This window comes from Urtica dioica, chromosome 9, assembly GCF_054948205.1.
Source record: "Urtica dioica subsp. dioica isolate 48M chromosome 9, U.dioica_male_clone48M_v1_H2, whole genome shotgun sequence".
NCBI classification, from domain to species: Eukaryota; Viridiplantae; Streptophyta; class Magnoliopsida; order Rosales; family Urticaceae; genus Urtica; species Urtica dioica.
Window position 1 is genome coordinate 22,366,990 of NC_142764.1, and position 20,760 is coordinate 22,387,749.

Sequence of the window (20,760 nt, forward strand, 5' to 3'; positions counted from 1 at the left end):
TAGCATTATTGATTAGTGAGTTGTTTTCTAGTTAAAATCAATGACAACTATCATTAAACTGAATTACATATTGGGCATCTATGTTCGGACTATGAGTTAAAACATGGTCGGTGATTGATCCATGCCTAGATAGCTGGATCTAAAATCACATATGTGGAACACAAATGAAAGGTTGATCACTTGGGGAAAACATTCTGCACATTCAGCATGTGTACGATCTAGACAAACTTTGGTTGTTGATGCCGAGATTAACGAATGAATAAGAGAAAACATAGATTTCGTCTACTTTGTTCGAATTCGTAGGAGCTTCAGTTACTAGGTCCATAATCCCCAAGGTGGTTCTGGTAAGATGAATAGAGATGCTCGTAATAATTACATAATTGATTACACTACCACTACTGCAACTTTGTTGCAAATTTCTTTCGCATTCGTAATAAAGTATTTTATGAATAAATTATTAATTGTTTAAGTAAGTTTAGAATATCACTTAGATTTAAATGGGCTTGTAAAAGAGCAATTTAAATCAGCTCAAAAATGGCTTATGGTAGGTATGTGCATAGAGGTACATGGGCCTTGAATTTGTCTAATCAAAGCCAAATATGAATATGGTTTTTCTTAAATATGAAATAAATATTATATTTAAAATATGATCTGATTTGGTATGTATTTAATGTAGTAGTTATTTATGAGAGTATCATGGAGATATTCTATCTTTTCATTTTATGGAATAGTATAACATATTATGAGAAACAAATAATATATTAATTGTGTTATTTATTGAGAGTATCATGGAGATATTCTATCTTTTCCTTTTATGGAATAGTATAACATATTGTGAGAAACAAATAATATAATAATTGTGTTATTTATTGAGAGTATCATTGAGATATTCTATACTATACTATTTATAAAATAGTATCTCTTATTGTGATAAATAAATAATATATTAATGATGTTATTTATTGAGAATATCATGGAGATATTCTATATTAATCAATTACCTGATTAATACATTCTAAAGTAAGAAAATATATATCATATTGAATAGAATATTTTATTTATTAAAGTATCTTGAAGATATCAGATTATTTGTTCTATTTATAAAATAAATATCTCACATTAATTAGAATAAGATCAAATGAAATGTCTTATGCATATTATATTTTGGGTAAGTTAGAATGCTATAAATAGGGGGTTTAGGCTAAGGCAAAAATCGGCCAACACATCACAATTCCACCTTGGAATTTTTGGCAACCCTTCCCTTGGTCTTGGACGTTTTTCCTCTCTCCCGGAACCCTAAAATATTTGATAAAGCGTCAAGAGCTGTTAAGGGGAAGCACTCGACTTTTATAGCAGCCATACAAGTCTGGAAGTCGAACTAGGGTTTTCTTACTCATAAATGTGTGAACATCAAGGAAAGTCTTTAGCTATACGATCTGGCAAAACAAGAAACTTGCCAGAAATACAATTTGCGCATAAAGAGAAAGATGTCTCTACTAATCCTGAAGCACGTTGACCGGCATCTTTCCTTAACAACTTGCAATAAAAAAATAAGACAATACATAACGTAACAACATATGTCTTTTTTTGGAACTTAAAAAAAATAGAAAATTACCAAATTAGTAGGTTTTATTGTCTTAGACTTACTCAAAATTCTTAAACCTTAAGATCAGTCTGGTGTGGTCTAAATGCAGTCTGAATTTTTAAAATCGGACTTGACCATTTTAAAACAGTTAAAAAAATCAGATCGGACCGAATTGGATAAAATTTTAAACAAGATCAGGTTTACAAAACCAATCACCTGGCCAGGTTTATTGTAATATACGAACTTTTGTAACGCTCGAGTTAAGAATTTGAATAAAATAAACGAGTTTATTTTGAATCAAATTCTTGTTGCACATGAGGCGTCCTTAATTTTTAAATATCTTGAAAGAAAAATAATAATAATAAATATATTTAAGGATGATGGAATTTCGGAATAAGGATATTCGAGTAAACTCGATATTATTTTCCGAATAAAATTATTCGGAACACAGTCGGAGATTTGAAATCTCAAGAGTGAAAATAAATTCCGAAGTCCCTTAAATATATTTAAGATGACGAGAATTAATAAGAAATTCTCGGTTATTTTTCAAGATTTATTTTTAAGGACGAGTTTGAGAGGATTTAATTGCAAAGGACTTAAGTGCAACAAAGTGAAGGACGAGAGTGAAAGAAAAAGATTTAAGAGGGGTTATTTCAGGAGATAGGTGGCCCAATGGAGTGCTGCCACGTGACGATCTTATCCTCTTCTTTTCTCCTCTCCCATTCGGCCACGTACCCCCTTTTTTCTCTTTCTTCTTTCCTTTTTCTTCTGCGTTCTTCTCTTCTTCTTCTCCAAGTCTCGCGCGAGCTCCACCTGCAAAGAGTAACAAAGAAAAAAAAAATTGATTGACAACAACCACCACCGAGTCTCTCTCTCCGGCCGACCAACCACATCACCACCCTCTCCTCATCTCTTATCCTCCGTGCTTGCGCTAGACCAGCCGCCCATCTCCGAGTCGCGCGCACACCACCAGCCGAGAGGAGAAGGTCGCCGTGCGTCCTAGGAGCTCCGGCGAGCACCTCCGGCTGGGGAAAAGAGGGTGAGGACGGTCCAAATGGTCCGACTCTTCAAGTGAGGTATGGATTTCTTGGGCTAAAGTGAAGATTTCGAAATCTAGGGTTCATAGCTCAATTTGGGGGTTTTTGATCCGAGCTAAAATCAGTGGAATTGATGGGTTTTATTTGGTTGTTGGACTTGTTTAATGATGTTCCTAGCTCGGATTTGGTGTTTTTGAGTCGATTTCGAATGATTTGAGAATTTTTGAGTTCGCTGTGAACATCCTCTGTAAATTGACGTGGACAGTTTGGTACCGATTTAATTTAGATTTGTTGATATTTTTCCTGGATAGTAGACGTTATGGGATTTCTAAAATGACCAAGAACGTTAAAATCCATTGAGTATTGATCTAGTTATGAATTTTTGAAGTTGTTGGTTTTAAGCTGTGAACTTAAAATTTCCAGATCAGCGACCCGATTTTGCGGGCTGTTTTTGAGATAGCTATTCTGGTCATATGTAGGCTTATAATATATCGTTAGAAAGGTACGGAAGTTAGTTACGTCCTGAAACTGGAATCGTTGGATTTCGAGTTGTATAGCTCGAGTTATGATGCAGTTTTTAGTCGCTGTTCAAACCAGTCCGATTATGTGCAAATTTTGATTATGGGTTTGAATCGGGGACTTGAGTCGAGATTGTGCAATTGTTTGTGTATGTTTGGTATCGATGAGAATATGATGTGCCTTGTGTTTGAATATGGATACGAGTGTTTGCGCTCGTTTGGTTGTAGGATTGCTCGTTGTGTCTCCGGAATTGTTTGGTTGTGTGACTTGCTTGGGTCCGGATTTTGAATAGAGTATGTTTCCGGGCTCGTTGAATTGTCTCGAGGAATTTAGTTTTGATTTCGGAAATTTATGGGAGCTTGGAATCATGAATTTGACTAGTTATCGGATTCCACGAAAGAGATTACAGAATTAGACGGACGAGCGGGAACCGACAGAGTCAGGCAACGAAGCAAGAATTTGAAGTTTCGAGGAAAGTGTTATCGATGTTAAAACTTGATTAACTCTTCCTTTGACGTTTCGACAAGTGTCAAGTATTCCGGAGAACGTGAAAAGCAAGACATCGCTGGAAGTTGTCGAACTTTCTGTCGAGCTGTTCCAGGTAAGCGTGGAGACATAAGTCAACTACTTACCAAGGGAATAATCCTGTTTACGTGCATTTACGTGTTAATAATAATGAAGAGTAGGAAAAGCCTTAAAAGACACAAACAATGAAGATTAAGGCTTCGGCCACTCTTTATGGAAAATTTTAGTCGGGTTTTTACCCATAGGTTCAAACGCTAACTTGAACCAGCCACGTTGCTACTTTGTTGTAGTTAGATCCCTCTGCTAACCATAGGCTTTGGCTAGATCTGAGGTGACAGGAGAGCAGGTTGGACTCTCGGATTCGAGCCGAGGGTAGAAGTACCAGGAGTCACGTCTTGAGTCTTCAACCTAAAACACTTAACGAGCATGAAAGGGAAACAATAACTCTTTCGGGATTTAACCCGAGACGCTCTCCTGTATATGCTTAGTTGTGTACTCTATACGCTAGAGTACCCAAAGATTAAAAAAAAAAAAACGTTGTCGGTGGTACCTACAAGTCACTGACTTGTATGAAGCGGATTTAGAAATCTGTGTGCGGAGTACTCTTTACGCAATGGGTGAAGGTCGCGATTCGCGAGCTCATTGCGGGACTGGAGACTCGACGGTAGCTGATGCAGGCATCGTACGGCGGACTGGGTGAAGGTCGCGATTCGCGAGCTCATTGCCGTCAAGAGCCCAGTGCGCTGACGTCATAATGAAAAGGAAATGGTACCACTAGTGGATCCCAGACAAAACGAAAACTCTAGGCCAGCGGAAGATGGCTGCTCGAAGTCTGAAGTTGGTCTCTTGCCATTCCGGAGGTTAGAACATAGAAATGTATGACCTTGCGGAGTGACAAGTATTAGCTAGGATGTGATCACACATTATGCATGCTAGAGAATTAGCGGAAATGGCATCCTGCATTCTTATGTGATTATTTGCACGTCACATGGCTCTGCATTAGATGTTTTCTTTCATAGGTTAGACTCCCGCTTACTGAGTCAATCGACTCATAGCTTTATGACCCTTGGTAATGTAGATAAGGGAAAAGCTTGTAAGCGGAAAACGAGATCGAAGACCGAGACCGAGCCTATTGCCTTGACCTATGGGCTATGGGGTTTCTTAACTGGGGGTTAGTATCTTTTGTTAAAACATTCCGGAATGTATTTGTATAGGAGTCGCTATAAGACTCTAAGTTATAAAAGCGAAAAATTTCCCCGGATTTTCGCAAACTATTTTAATATATATAAAAGTATTATGATCTATTGTTTAATATGTATGATATTGGAGATGATCGGTCGCGGCTCGTGGGCGAGCTGAAGCTCGCGGGTCGTGACATTTATATTTTTACGGGTTTTTATTTTTGCACAACCCAAAATAATAAGGGTAGTTTAGCAAAATAGTCAACTTAAACGTTGAGAATTGCTAAATAGCCAAGGTTTGGTAAATATTAGGTAAATAGCCAATTTTATATATTTACAAACGTAAATATTAAGTAAATAGTCACTGCCATATTAAGCCACATCATTATTTATGGCTATTTACCTAATATTTACCAAACATTGATTATTTAACAATATCAAACGTTTAAGTTAGCTATTTTTCTAATTTTTTTAAATAATAATATAAACAGCAGAGACATGATATTTACATATAATTTGAATTAGGCAAACCTTATGTCGAAAAAGTAAATTGATTATTATTTACAACATTCACATAGAGCATATACTCTGGATTTGGCGATTGGATCGTCGATCCATCGGTGTTGACTGTGTTGAGCGATTGAGATGGAACTGGAATTGTGCCTTGAAGAAATCCTTCCAGTCCGTGTGCTCGTGTAGTTGAGAGGACTTGCGTGCTCCAAAACTGAAAATTGTTGCGATCCAGTTTGAGACTCAGCGGATTGATGTGAGATGCAAAACTTTGATAAGTTTGCAATTGACTATTCAGAGAAGACTGAAACGCCGTCGGAGATGCCTGTGTGTTTCCTGAGGACGCCATTGTTGAGCGGAATCGAGTTTGGATCAAACTCGCTCTGATACCATGAACGAAGCAATAAACTGGAGTAGAGAGAGACTGAGAGAGATGAGAGAGAGAGTGTGTGTTTGGCTGAAATGAGCTCTGATTCTCATTAACTGAATAACGCCTCTCAACTGTTTGATATAAATACAATCAGACTTGACTACATCTCAACCGTTGGTTACTAACAACTTCAACTGATTCTCATCCTACGGTTGAGCTGTAGTCAAGGTTTAACCAACTTGACTGATAACTAACGTATTGACTCTAATATGAGCTCACGCAAACAGGGCGTTGTAGCACACTCGAGTACGAAGGCGGAATATAGAGCCCTCACTCACGTTGCAGCTGAGATTGCGTGGGTTCGCCCTCTCCTTAGAGAACTATTCATCTCTCTTCCTCAAACCCCGATTGTGTGGTGTGACAGTATCGATGCGGCAGCAATGGCGGCTAACCCAGTTTTCCATGCTCGCACTAAGCATTATGAAATCGATCTCTACTTTGTTTGTGACATGGTCCTCTGCCGTGACTTGGAGATTCGGTATGTGCCCACTGCTGACCAGATAGCCGATGTTCTCACAAATAACATCTCAATTTCCAGGTTCGTGAAGCTTCGCGACAAACTCCACATCAGTGAATCTCCATCAAGTTTGAAGGAGTGACTACAGAATGCACAACCACGACAGCTATGGAGATTGACAACTCAACAAAGGCGTCATCGGTCAACCATACACCTGTAATGTGATGTTAGCACACCAGCGTGTGCCAATCTGTTAGGCATGTCCCAAGCGTACAAAATCTTATTAGAGAGTTTGTTAGGAAATGTAACAGTATATATATACAATGAGAAAATATCAAAGAAGAGTTTTTCTCTCAATCTCAATCTCTTCAATATCAAACTTCATCTTCGTCGAATAATATGACCTACAAGTAAGAAGATAATTTTATAATTAAAAGTCATTATACTACATCACCCAACCATTACTATCACCTTTCGCCATTGGGGAAATTGTTGTTTTGAAATATACTAATATATGCCTTATAATGCTGACCCATTTGGTTATATTTTAGTTTAGACACAACTTGTTCCTAATGAAATGTTGTATAGTGGTCAAGTGTCCATGTATCATTGGCTTGAAATTCTTTAAGATCATCATTCATTGCAGACGTCGACTTGTTTCCAATGACATTGGCAAAGTGATTATTACAAAACAAGCAGAAGAGAATGGACATTATACCAGAAACCTGAAGGCAAATTTGCTTGAGCAAACATAGTAGGACAAAGTTCAAATACATGCATATCCTTTCTTTCAACACTTCTATTCTGAGCATGTACGTGAGGAGAAGGGTAACGAAAATTAATTCCAGTTATTGAAAAAAAAGGTTTAAAGACTATATACTCACAACCCCATGTGAGTTTGGACTTCACAGATGGGATGGGTATGGCAAGTTAACATCACTAAGTTTAATAGTTTTTCCTTTCCGTTGTAAGTTCAGTTGATATGAAGATTATCAAACCCTGCATTGACATGATCTCGTTGCACTCGAGTCCATATACCATGATTGATCAATGACTGTCTCACTTCCACAAAGAAGGAAGCCTTAGATTGAGTTGAGGTCTGAGAATAAGATTTCGTGCATGGAAGAGATTTGGTATGTCTCGTCAAGTTTGTGCCAACAAGTAGAGGTATTGTGGGCTTATTTGTTGCAGATCAGACACAGACCTAGAATTCCCTCGAGCACTATAGCCATGTCTTATGCTGGTTCTTACTCTTCGTCATTATCCTCTTTCATAAGCCTTTGAGTAGTTGACATATGAGCCTTGAACACTGATTTCAATCAGTGTGCTGCTAAAACTTGATTTTTTTAGAAAGAGCCATATAGAAAAAATCTTCTTGTACTGTTAAATAGTAGAATTTTCATTGCAATTATTAAGTCAATTGCTGATAATCGTCACTATGACATTGCTCCGATGGTAGTCTTCGGTGGTAGTCTCATGAGAATTGACATGATGATATCATTTTCAGAAATCTAGTTCACACGCTGCCAAAAATAGAAAATCTGCAATTTTCTCTATCTTGCAAGTTAATTATTGAGCAATATGGCTCCAGCTCTCGAATTGGACGACAAAATTACTCTCCAGTGAACTATGATTCCGTAAGGGTGGTGATTTAAGTGATGGATATAATTATTCCCGTGAAAGCTTGTTGAGCTGCAGTTGATTCTCTTTGATCCAACGATATAGCTCACATTTATAACGCATTGTATTGACTCCGTTAGTGGTTATCACTTTAGTTAACTTTGATGGACGTATTGACTCTATTGATATGCCTTGAGATTGTGGATACTGATCGCCTGAAGTACCTGAGATCTATAATCTGAATAGTTGTCTCTGTCTAGTTTGAAAGAGGATGCAACGTTTAGCATTGGTGTGAACTGAGAGTTCATACTTGATCATGTTGATTGATCTGACTTCAGATGCAAGGAAGTAAATTTTTCAAACGCCATTGAGAAACACTCTATTTGGATTTCTCATATTGTTTAATCATATCATCATACAATATAAATATATTGTTGCATTGCGTGAGTTCTGAACTAATCATACCACCTTCTAACTACTTTACACGGTTTGGCTCACTTGAGCTCATTAGCTTGTTGTGTGGAGTCGTCACGAGTGGCTTCATTGTTGGCTCTAATTTATCTCTAAAACTCATAAATTTTGTGAAAACCCTTATTAGGTCATTTTTCTTGATAAAATATTACGGGCAAGCCCAAAACAAATGAGAAAAGACTCAACTAGCCTGATCCAATAAGAGGTTGGGAGACATGGAGGATGGTCAGTGACCAAAATAAGAGGGGTCGGGCAAGATGATATGTCGGGCGTGGGACGTGAATAGATGTTTGACATGAAGAGACAGCAATGATACGTAGAACCTAGAGGCTGGACATGATTAGATACTGGGGAAGGTGAGACGGAGAGCGAGATGGCCGTTCTAAGCTCTTGTGACATGGCCGTCCTAAGTCTATGCAACAGGCCATTATAAGTCGAAGTGCCATGACCGTTCTAAGTCCAAGCGACATGGTCTTCCTAAGTCTAAGCGACAGAGATGTCTTAAGTACAAGCGGTAGGGCCGTCCTAAGTCCATGCCATATGGCCATCCTAATCAATTCACGTGATCATAAGCAAAACGATCATAAGAGTATTGATGAGTTTTGTAACTCATATATGATCTAGACAGTCTTGATGGAAATTGAAGTGGAGGATAATGTCATCTTCCTTCAATAATCTCTCCCTAACCTTGTGAACAATTGTTTGACACATTGAAATATGCAGATAGTTTGTAACAAAGTTATATACGTAGCTTATTATGAGAACATGAAAGACTTCAATGTATGAAGGCATAAACATGAGATGAAGGCCACAAAAAGGGAAAAGGGAAAGAAGAGTCTGGGTCAAAGTCAACGACTAGAGATTCAAAAGAAACCCGCATTTTGTTGGCACTCCAACATAGAATTGAGCATTGGAGATGAATTTAGAGAGGAGGAATCAAAGACAACACTCAAGAGACTCGGCTAATCTCTCAAGTTGCCTTAATGAAGAAAAAGTCCTGGCTGTGTCAAGTGAAGACCTTAAAGATCAATTGAGCATGGATTCATGATGCTCTTTCCACATGACTGACAGATCACTTGACTGCCTTTACAACAACAAGCAACAAGAATGTGGAAAATTGCTGATGGAGAATAATTAATCCTAAAGAGTGTTTGTATAGTGCTTGAATATAGTAGATTGATAAATAGGACTCTATTGAGCCCTAATTGGATTAGAATTTACATTAACTTGAGCCTGGATAACGCGTCTATTCGCGGATCTTCTTCGGATTTTATTTTTTTGGGCTCAAACCATAAAATTACTTCATGCGCTAGTTATGTACAAAAATAACGTTTGACCTAATTTTACATTCTTATTTGTGTTGAGATGCGCTTTTCCACAAAAAAAAAAATCTAACATTGATAATTCGGTGTGTTCGAAAGTTAAAGAGTTTATAAATATTGAATTACTATTTTGTTTGACAGAGAGTCCTAATCAGGCAGTTCGTAGTTGAGAAATAATCTACAATATAAGTATAAACTTGGCGCTTTCTATCAAGTAAAGAACATACCTAGTTCTCTTTTTCTATAAAAACCTCTGCTATCCCTCTAGTTTTATATCATAGTCTCTCCTAGTTTCAAACAATCTCCAAACATCTTAAATTCATTTCCTTCGATGAATATACTAGAAGAATAGATAATGTTTGATATTGTGACAGGGTCGTCCTAACATATCCATTCTAAATACATGTGACAAGGCTGTCTTTAGTCCTTGTAACATGGTCATCCTAAGTCGGCAGGGCCGTCCAAAGTCAAGCAATAGGGTCTCCTCGTGATAACGCTTCCCCTTGATAAAACCTCGATCCTCATGACATGACCTCTTTTTTGCAGGTCCCCATTGTTCTACTTCGTTGGGCTGCCACCTTACCATAATTCCACATTAATATGACATTGTTCGCTTTGTGCCCAAGCCCGTACGATTTTTTTGGGCACCTTCCCAAAAGATCTCATACTACTTGAGTTGGTGGGACTCTTATTTCCAAGATAATTCTTTCATACTTTTCATATGTGGGACTTGGGTTGCTACTCCAACAATCCTCTCCTCAAATCAAGGATCACATAGGTGTCCTCCCCTCCAGCGAAATCATCTTGTATCGTTGTATCCGTCAACGGGACACGCCGTCTGACCATCATCATTGGCAAAAAGACTTTTGACACAAGGCACTCCCATCGCGACGTCGTCCATCACATTTAGGACTTCTCCTTCCACATCGCAAACGCAGCTCTCCAAGTGCTCCATAATCCTTGGATCTAGTATCATTTGTACGACCCCCATTGTTCCACCTCGTTGAGCTTCCAACTCACCATAACTCCACATTAGTATGATATTTTCCGCTGTGGGTCCGCCCCCGCACGATTTTGTTTTTGGACACTTTTCCAAAAGGCCACATACTAATTGAGTTGATGAGACTCTTATATCCAAGATAACTCTTGCCTATCTTTGCTCAAAAAAAAAAAAAAAAAAACTCTTGCCTACTCTTCTGATGTGGGACTTGAGTTGCTACCCCAACATTTTTGACACGGTATCTCCTTGACAGGACCTCCCAGTGACAGGGCTCCCCCCCAATGACAGTGAAATGATGGGCCTATCCCGACCCTCTTCACTTCATTATAAATACATTTCATGTCACCATTTAAAGTGAAGTTTCTTTCAACTTAATATAACTCTGCCTCTCTCTCACCTCACACATTCTATCTCAAGAATTCTCAAGGGAGATCAACCCCCTCTCCCGGCATCTGACTTAGCATTGGACTAATGTTGAGCGTCGGAGAATATGCTGAGGAAAATTCTCCGTACCCCTTCTAGCTCACCTCTCTCTCTCTCTCTCTCTCCTTTCAGGTAGCGAGTCGACGGAAACCTCTCTCCAAGACGTCGGAAGCGGCGAGTTTAAAGACTTCATCATTCGACCACCACGCGATCATAGGGTCCGGCCTTTGATCGAACTATGGTCTGTTTCAAGTGTTAATCCATTTTTCGGCATTTTTTTATTCTTTCTTAGTGTCATTATTCTCATTTCCTAAATTTATGTGTTTATGTTCCCATGCTTTGGTTCTTATTTGGAGAAGTATTATGCGCTTAGAAGACAACGGTCGCTAAGATATTAGGCACAAATATCATTTTAGAAATAAATCTTCAAAAAAAAAAGGAAAACTTCACGATCATGAGCTGATCAGTGAACCAAGATTCTGCAACATGTTTCGCGACAAATTGGATTAATTTTACAGAGGAATAAGTAACCTAGTTTGATATACAAAGAGTATCCGTAAACTCGTCCAAAGGTGAAAAATATACTTAAATATTCGAGTCAGGTCATACAGAGGAAAACAATCTTTTTAGCATGTGATATCATAGAAAAATCAAAAGTAGATGGATTCTTATCCAAACGAACAACACAGTGGATGAACGAGCTTCATTACAAGAAGAAACTAAATAGATATACATTGGTAAAAAAATGGTGACCAGGTAGATGACAAAATCATTACTCAGATTGATGATGGTCGGCACAAATAAACTACCTTGCTACTGGATAGAATTCGGATGTCATATGCAAAGATGAAATTTCACTAGAAACCGTTGAATCGGTGAAACGGCTATGGTTTCTCTGAGCCGATACCTCTACTTCCAGGCATTCCTTAAGTTCTGATACGACACGGCTCATAAGCGGCCTTTTCTTAGAATGTGGAGATACACAAGCCATCGCTAATTCAACCACTTTCCAAACCGAATTTTCTTCGAAATCTCCTCTCAACCTACTATCGACGAAAGTCCTTATGTCTCCATTGGAAAGCATCGAACTCACCAACTGGCTTATGTGAATCCTCTCCGGGCCTCTGGTTAAGATGGCAGATCGCCCTGTGATTATTTGAAGGAGAACCACGCCGAAGCTAAAGACATCGCTCTTCTCAGTTAGTCTGTTTGTTGTTGAGTATCTATAAGACACATATCCATAGATAAAATTGTATTAGAAATATAAGATATGCAGGTATTCAGTAGAGGCATGAAATCCTCTCACGTCTGTACAATCTTGTCGCAAACTTTTTCACTGTAAATTTCCGAAGGAAGGGAGCGTGCAGAAGAGTTAAATAGGAGATATCTTTCAATTTCATACCCTAAATAAACAGATAATTATTTATGTCTCAAGTCTACCCTATTCACAATTTTTTCGTACGAAAGAAGAGTATTAGAAATCGTAAAGGCTTACTCGGGATCAATGTAACCGGGGGTACCAGATATGACTGTAGACACATATGAAGAATCCTCAACAGGGAAGTTTCTGGATAAGCCAAAATCGGCAAGCTTCGCTTGGAATTTTTCGGTCAACAAAATATTTGTGGTTTTGATATCTCTGTGAACTATGGGTGGCTTACAGCCACTGTGCAAGTACTCCAGTCCTACATGTCAAGATCCAAAATTTCTCTCATTACAAAATAAATAAATAAATAAGGCAAAGGAGACACTCGGGAATAAATATATTTTCAACCTTGTGCTGAATCAAGTGATATTTTAAGCCTCTGTTCCCAACTAATGACATCTGTGTTGGAGTCACCTAATAGATAATTAAAGGTAAATTTATTTCCTGTTTTTTAGAAAGAAAAAGAAAAGAAAAAAAAAAAAAGTGAATTAAAAAAAACCTAAAAGATGGGAGTGTAAATCTCCATTGGTCATGTACTCGTAAATAAGAGCCATGTTGGTTCCTTCAATGCAGTATCCAACAAGGTTGGTCAAGTTTCTATGGTGAACCGTCATGAGAAGCTTAACCTGAAAAAATGGTAGTAGTAATAAAAAACAAAGCTGCTGGTTTCTATAAAACATATTGGTCTTTGCATTTTTATTTAGGCAAACAAAATGAGTGCATTAGGAAAATAATCAATTTAAACGTTTGATATTGCTAAATAGATAACGTTTGGTAAATCTTAGCTAAATAAACATTTTAATGTATTTACAGACATAAATCTTAGATAAATAGCTACCTCCATATATTAGACCACGTCATTATTTACGACTATTTACCTAAGATTTATCAAACGTTGACTATTTAACAATGTTAAACGTCTAAATTGACTATTTTCCTAATTTTCTGAAACAAAATTTTGAAACTTTAGTCCTATACGAAATAATTCTTCATTGCTTTTTTTTTTTTTTTTTTTTGCAAGAATGAAGAATGTGTACCTCTGCATGAAAGTGGCGGTAGCCTTGAGTAGATGAAGCAGAGAGCTTCTTTACAGCCACTTGAATGTCTCCGATGAATCCATGATAAACGGTTCCGAATCCACCTTTTCCCAGAACTTTTTCAAAATCGTTTGTCATACTTTCAACCTCATTGTATGTAAATTGCCTTTTAGAGCCATCTTGGAGAATGGGCTCTTCTGGTGCTCTGAATGCCGATGGCGGTTCTCTGAATGTCTCTGAATGTCGGTCATCTACAAATGACAATCATTTGTCATAAGCTAAACTGTTCCAATTCTATTATTCATAACGAACAAATTATTTAAATTCTAATATTAGCCATTAAGAATATACTTACTGCTAGTTTTATTTGATCTTTTTTTAACAACTATCACAATTGCGGCCACGGCCAATATAGCAACCAGCCCACCAACCGAGGCTAATATCGGAATTACGACGTTCTTCTTTGTTCCTCTGTTATTATTGCACGGACTCAACGTACATTTATTTGTAGTTTCTCCTCCAGATAGGTTGTCAGCACTACATTTAAAGATATTTAAAAGAAAGTTATAGTGTGTGGAAATGTATGTTTCTTTTTTATTTTAGAGAATGTGGAAATGTATGTTTTAATCTAGTCTCAAGACAATTTTTTTTTTTTTGGTAGTTATACTGATTTCTATACCAACTAAAAGTAAGAATTTACCTGTTTAGACTTTAACTTCGAACTGATACTCCAAATTGAATAAAGCACCAATTTCTAATGTTCCAAATTGTTCTCAACTTTCCAAAGTTTTCTTATTATTCGCATAATATATACCATTTTCATGTTTTCACTTTGATTTCATATATGTAAAATAATTGAAGCGAATAACCTTAATGTGAGAGAACCATTCTTCGATTTCGCAACGAGTTCTACAGGAAGTGAGCCGATAAAGTTGTTTCGCTCTAATTTTCTGCAGTAAAACAAAGTTATTCAAATTATCATATAAAATAAAACTTATTAATGTATTTTCTTTATCTATGTTTAAATGGAAACTCTATCTCTAAACTTATTTTTCTATGTTTAAATGTATGTGAAAGAACTCACAGGACTTTCAAATTTGGCATCTGAGATAGAAAATTTGGAACTGGTCCACTTAAACCATTATTTGATATGTCCCTGCATGCATTAATATTTCAATACAGTTTATAAATATACAAGAAGTTAGATATGGAAATTCGTTAATTTTTCCTTATGATTGAGTCATGTTAGTGATTCCATATATGTACATTATGTAATACGTACTCAGGAGTGAACCCAAAAATTAGAGATGAGAGAGGCCGACAATACTTTTTTTTTTTTTTTTTTTTGCGAAATAATCAATAAAAATATTATATAAAATATCATAATAAAAATATAAATTAAATTCATCAAGAAATTATTTTTTTAATATGTCTCCAATATTGAAGATTATGTGAGTGCTTTATCAAATCTATATATAAAATACCTTGATTTCTTATAAAAAAAAATTGAAGCAAATTCATAAGTAAATATCAAATCTATCCTTAGATTAACCAAGGAATAATCAATTACTGAAAAAAAAGACTGTCAATCTTATTTCTTGTAGTGACATCAACTGACTGAAATGGTAGTTGCTAATTTTATATCCATCCTTCAAAAAATCCGTAATTTCGGTAGTTAATGAAATTGCGACGAATATATTATGAAAATATAAAATATATATATACAAATATATTGAGTTTTATTTATATATATATATATATATATATATGAAGATATAAAAATAAATTGAAAATTAATATAAAAAGGTATGTTGTCAGATGCTTTTTTTGTACGGTTTCTTCTCTCCTCTCTTTTCTCTTTTCTCTTTAGTCTCTCGGTTAGTTCAAACTTTAACAGACTAAAAAACTCAACTTAAATATCTCCAGCGACTTTTATAGGGTTTTGTTTACGCCGGAAAATTTCCAAAATCGTCGAAAAATTGCTAATTTCTCAAAATTGGGCCACCCCGTACATAACGTAGGTCCGCCCCTGTATGCAATAAGAAACATGGTGACCACGATTAACTTACAAAGATTCCAACTTGGATAGGTTGAAAATATGAGAAGATATCTCTCCAGTCAACATACTAGATGACAAGTTCCTGTAAGTAGTTTTTTTTCACCAAAAAAAAAAATGTCTTAACTTTCGTTGACTAAATTAAATATAAAAACTAATAACAACAAATAATATGTCAAGACTTTTACTATAATATAATAAAGCGGTAATTCTTATATTAGAATCTTACAGAGCGGTTATTCTTGGTTGATCAGAAACTTCAAAGCTACAGCTTAGACCAATCCATTTGTAATTTGTGGGAGCACATGGATCTCCATCCCAGTTTCTCTTTATTCCGTAAGTTGATTTGATTTTTTCGATCGCTTCCACTAGTTTTGGGGCAAACTAAATTTGATAAACACTCTGAAGATAAACAACAAATATAAATAAAAAGTAATTAAGAATATATACCATCGACTTGATCTGTCTCCCACTGTGATAAATCCAGCGCAGTGTAGATCTCAATAGCATTGAGGATTGGAGGTAGAGTCGAATTAGGGCTCTTCACAAGAGAAATAGTATAGTTTCCCATGATCTCAGTTACAATAAACAAATTCCGTTTGCTGTACACTGTGCCGACATTCAAATATTTGGGGACAATTGGTCCATAAAAAAACTCTCCATTTACAAACATATCAAACGATCTCGACTCGTTGGGTTTGAGATTTTCGATTTCGGCAAAGTGCAGATAGATATAATACGCGTTGGTTTCACCGAAGCTGTACCAGATGTAAGTCAAGGGATCGCTGGGATTTGTTGGGGTGATCGCTGTGTTCATTATCTGTGGAGGTACCTTGTAGTTCACGTCAGGGTTTACAATGCTTGATGTGTTCACTGTAGCCCACTTTTGTTTAAAAAATAAGTCATTGACGTCAGAATAGGACCAAATGCGATCCAAAGCATCTTCTGGCCACCTACCATAAACATAGTTAATATCTTCATAATTTTTCCTGAATTGAAATCTAACCAATCAAATATGGCCTTCAATCATCATTCTCAGTGAGACTATTTCAGTCCAGAAGAATGCCTACCCAGTTCATGATAATAGTAAAAAAGAAACATAAATCAATTATTCTTTCGTTGCTTAAATTTACGTATAATTTTTTTGTTGTTGGCAAGAATAGATGTAAAATCTCAAAGAAAAAGAGATAGCAAACCTGTGGCTCACGTTGGTGACTGAACCAAGATCAACTCGCGTGTTATATTTCAAAGACGTCCGATCTTCAGTAACATAGGTTGTGTTCAACAACGGCCTCAATTCCAGAGACGAAATGATAGGTGTTCCCTTACCAACATCCACTATACAAATTCTGAGATAGTTCTGCCGCGGAACATGTATGATCTCTCTCCTGGTGGGCGAATCGAACTGGAACTTGATCGAATCCCAAAAGTTAGCCCCGACGTGAATGTCGAATTCTGGGAGCTTATTTTTTCCGTCATAATTGCCATAGTAGAACCAGGCTTTGATCAAGTATCTAGTGCCTTTCGTCCCATCTATTGTGTAGCAATTCCTAGTTCCTTCTGGGAAGGCTCGGAGACGGGCTAATTGTCTCTGATACGGGTCGCTTGATTTCAAAGGCAAGGTTTGACTCACACCGGTTTTAACGAATGGCTTGTCGGGGACATAGTTTATGCCTGTCGTTGCTTCCGTATATCCACCTATACTTTCAGGTAGACCACAATCTATACTGATGAATCCTGAGACACAAGAACAAATAGATATTTAAGATTACTGCAGAAAATGAAAACCCATTTTAACGTTTTTTAGTATTTGATTTTAGTTTTGTATTACCTGATTGATCATTTTGAGCATGAACGATAAGTATCGAAGAGAAACTAATAAAAAAGGAAAAGAGGGAAGGTCTCCAAATCTCTGATCCCTCCCTCATTGTCGTTTGCATTTCAGCTGAGAACAACTGCTTAATATCTCAACTTTTAGACGTGGTGATCATACAGAAACAAATTCATGTCAACAATTGAATATGTCCTAAATATATTTGTTTGTTTACATCCAGGTTATCCTTTATCGAATTAGTCTTGTTCCATTACCATTGTTCCAATAAGTCTAATCAAAGTTACGATATAAATATAATTTAGAACCATTAAGAATTTTAACATTCAAATTCTAAAAAATTCATTTGCAAAGAGTTTTATAATAATTAATGCATCCCACTATGTACTCGAAAATTAAATTTATATATTTTTTTAGAATGTCTCCGCATGCAACTACATGAGATTATTTTATATGTCATAAAATGTCGTCAAGAATGAGTTGTCCTTTGATCTCTCACGGTGCAAGATGCTAATTTCTAAATGTAACTCCTCTTTTATTTGTTCCTACATATTCCTTTTGATTTCAAACAAGCCGATTAATTTTTATAATTTAGGCTTTATCGTGTATTTCTTTATATATATATATAGTTCTTATATATTTAACTCTCTTTTTTTCGAGCGCCAACATAGTGTTGATTCGATTTACTTAGTACACCCTACCAATACAAAAATACAAAAGTAACGACTAGCAAATTTATTGTCATTCATAAACTATATATTATTATATCATTACTCTCCAAATAAGAATGAATGTCTTAACAAATAAAAAAAAATGGACAAGCGTATGTTGTGTCACTATTTATTTCAAATCAAGCTCTTTCTGAATCTGAGATCCCTTATTTCACATTCTAGCTTTAAATGTTTGACCTATAGCGAAGATCCATGAATCATGAAAAAGAAATTACAAAAACCAAATCTCTGTCACAAATAAGTGAAATAGCACTTGTTAGATATGCTGACGTGTATTATTTACGTGTATGTGCACTAATAGACTATTGAATTGGCATAGAGTTAGTTAGATTTGCAACTAACCTTCTGTGTATAAAGCTTGAACTCAGGTGTTATAAACTTTGAGATTATTTGAATGAAAATTTCCAAAACCTCTCTCACTACTAGAAATCATGCTTTTCACAGCACATGTTTTCACGGCGTTTGGCAAAAAAACGCTGTCAAAACATCATTTTTTTTATTGTCGAATAGACAGAAGACACGTGGCCTGTGAAGAGAAACGCTGTGGAAAACATAAGACAACGCTTATATATAAACGCTTTCATTTTATTCCCTCGAATTACAAGAAGCCATGTGGAGAAGAAGCGGTTTGAAAAAAAAAGTTTTGACAGCGTTTATATACAAACGCTGTCAAAAGTTAATGTACAATTATAACTTGACACGTGTAAGTTTCAGAATTTAATTTATTTGTTATTGTTTCACAGCGTTTTTCCAAAAAAATATGGCAGAATAAAAAACCCCTAATTCTCTGAATATAATAACTTCTTCTCCAATCTCCAAATACTCACGTTCTCCACGTTTTCCACGGACGCACCCTAGCCTCTTTGCTCACTCCGAGTAATGTCAAGCCATTGACAACCGAATCCTCCACCCTGACAACCTACGACCAAAGCCCCATCGTCCGCGAGACCCATCGGCCACACCGCCCCCGTCGGCGCCCCCATCGGCCACACCGCCCCCGTCGGCGCCCCCATCGGCCTCCTCGCCGAGACCCAAGAAGAGGTCGCTCAAGCCAAGGCCAAGGCCAAGGCTAAGGCCTCCTCTCCGCCGCCGCCGGCTTCTGCCGCGTCCTCTCCAGCTCCTCCGCCGCCGCCGGCCGCTGCCGCCTCCCCTCCGGCTCCGGTCTGTATCTCTCTCTCTCTCTTTCCCCTTCCCTTCCATCTGACTCTGCTACTTCCACAGGTAGGAGAAAGGTCATCCTCCTCCGTGTCGTCATCGTCTGCCTCTGCTTCCACAGGTACGAGAAAGGTCACCGACGCCTACGGCCTCTGCGAGACCTATCTCAACCGCCTCTCTCTCAGGTCTCTCTCTCTCTCTCTCTCTCTCTCTCTCTCTCTCTCTCTCTCTCTCTCTCTCGCAACGCAGTTGAAAATGGTAATGGTAATTCAACTATTGAAGCACTAACTTACAAGTCTTAATATACAAATAAATCTTGGGACTCCATTGGGGATGACCAATACTGTAGAAGTGATTCGACGGTCAAGCGCCGAGTTGTGCTAAGCATTGATATGAAGAATCGGCATCCATCAATTTTATATTCCTCCAGGGGATTTCGGTGCCCAAAACTTCTTACATTCACTTGCACAGTTAATTCTATGATAATAGTAATAGTAATATTAATAATGTGCGATTACCGCTGAATTCAGCCTGTTCATGTTTATCAGATGGTCTCTCCAAAAACAATCGAGTGTCTTCACAAAATAAATCACTTGTTCTGCATAAGTAGACATTTCAACATCAAAATAAATCACAAAGGGGCAGACCATCAAAGATAACAGGTCACCATACTTGCATTAGTCATGAAAAAGTATGATTACTTTTATCAAAAAATAAATAAATTATTACCTCAACTTCTACCACTGATGCATCATCATAGCCAGAGTCTTGCACCACGTCCAAATACTTGCTGAAAGTGTTATAGATTTAGACACGAATTAAAGTTTAATGTCCCTAATTTCTTTTTAAATTTAGGAAAGGCTAGCTCTTGCTTCATGTTACATATCCATATGATTTAAGCCTATGAAAATGTTCTTTATGCAAGTGCTTTGTATATGGATTTCATGTTTTACTTAATATGCGAGTCCTGAGATGTACTTGAGGTAATTTGTGTATAGTCATCCTGATATATTGCTATTTCAACTTGCCGTTCCTGAATAAGAAGAAGAAGAAAAAAAAAAAAGGCTGTGTGAGTGCTTTTGCTTTAGTGCATCATGAATTGAAGCTGAGAGTACAGAGATCTATATGTTGGGCTTGTAACATTTGGTGCAACTATTCTTGTCGTGCTTCAGAACTTGATCACTATTACTTGTAGTATTGTTATCGTGCGTTTTGATAATTTTGTAGCAAGTATATATGTACTACAGATATGGTATATGTTTATTTGTTCTTATTATATAAAGTAGTTTATTGCAATAATAGTAATATGTTTGTGAATTGTTATTTTAGTATTATCCAAAAAATTTTAGATTACCCAAGTGATAAACGTTGTTCTATATTATGTCAGTTAGTATACAAGAAGATACAACATTTGTATCTTCTGTGCCTGTAAACTCAACAGTTT

At 36.8% G+C, this 20,760-nt stretch overlaps 1 protein-coding gene across 1 annotated transcript; it reads right to left on the reverse strand.

Moving 5' to 3' along the window:
* Nucleotides 1–11,771: 11,771 nt before the first annotated feature.
* On the reverse strand, nt 11,772–17,527 carry LOC149385853 (putative LRR receptor-like serine/threonine-protein kinase At1g05700). Its single transcript, XM_089626425.1, has 13 exons — nt 17,431–17,527; nt 16,796–17,336; nt 16,050–16,552; nt 15,829–15,967; nt 15,613–15,684; nt 14,628–14,699; nt 14,413–14,493; nt 13,899–14,080; nt 13,544–13,794; nt 13,006–13,132; nt 12,855–12,920; nt 12,576–12,765; nt 11,772–12,303 (listed from the first exon to the last, which is right to left on the reverse strand). The coding sequence occupies exons 1-13, from the start codon at nt 17,525–17,527 to the stop codon at nt 11,886–11,888; spliced, it is 2,739 nt and encodes a 912-aa protein (XP_089482551.1). The 3' UTR covers nt 11,772–11,885.
* Between the last annotated feature and the right edge of the window lie 3,233 nt (nt 17,528–20,760).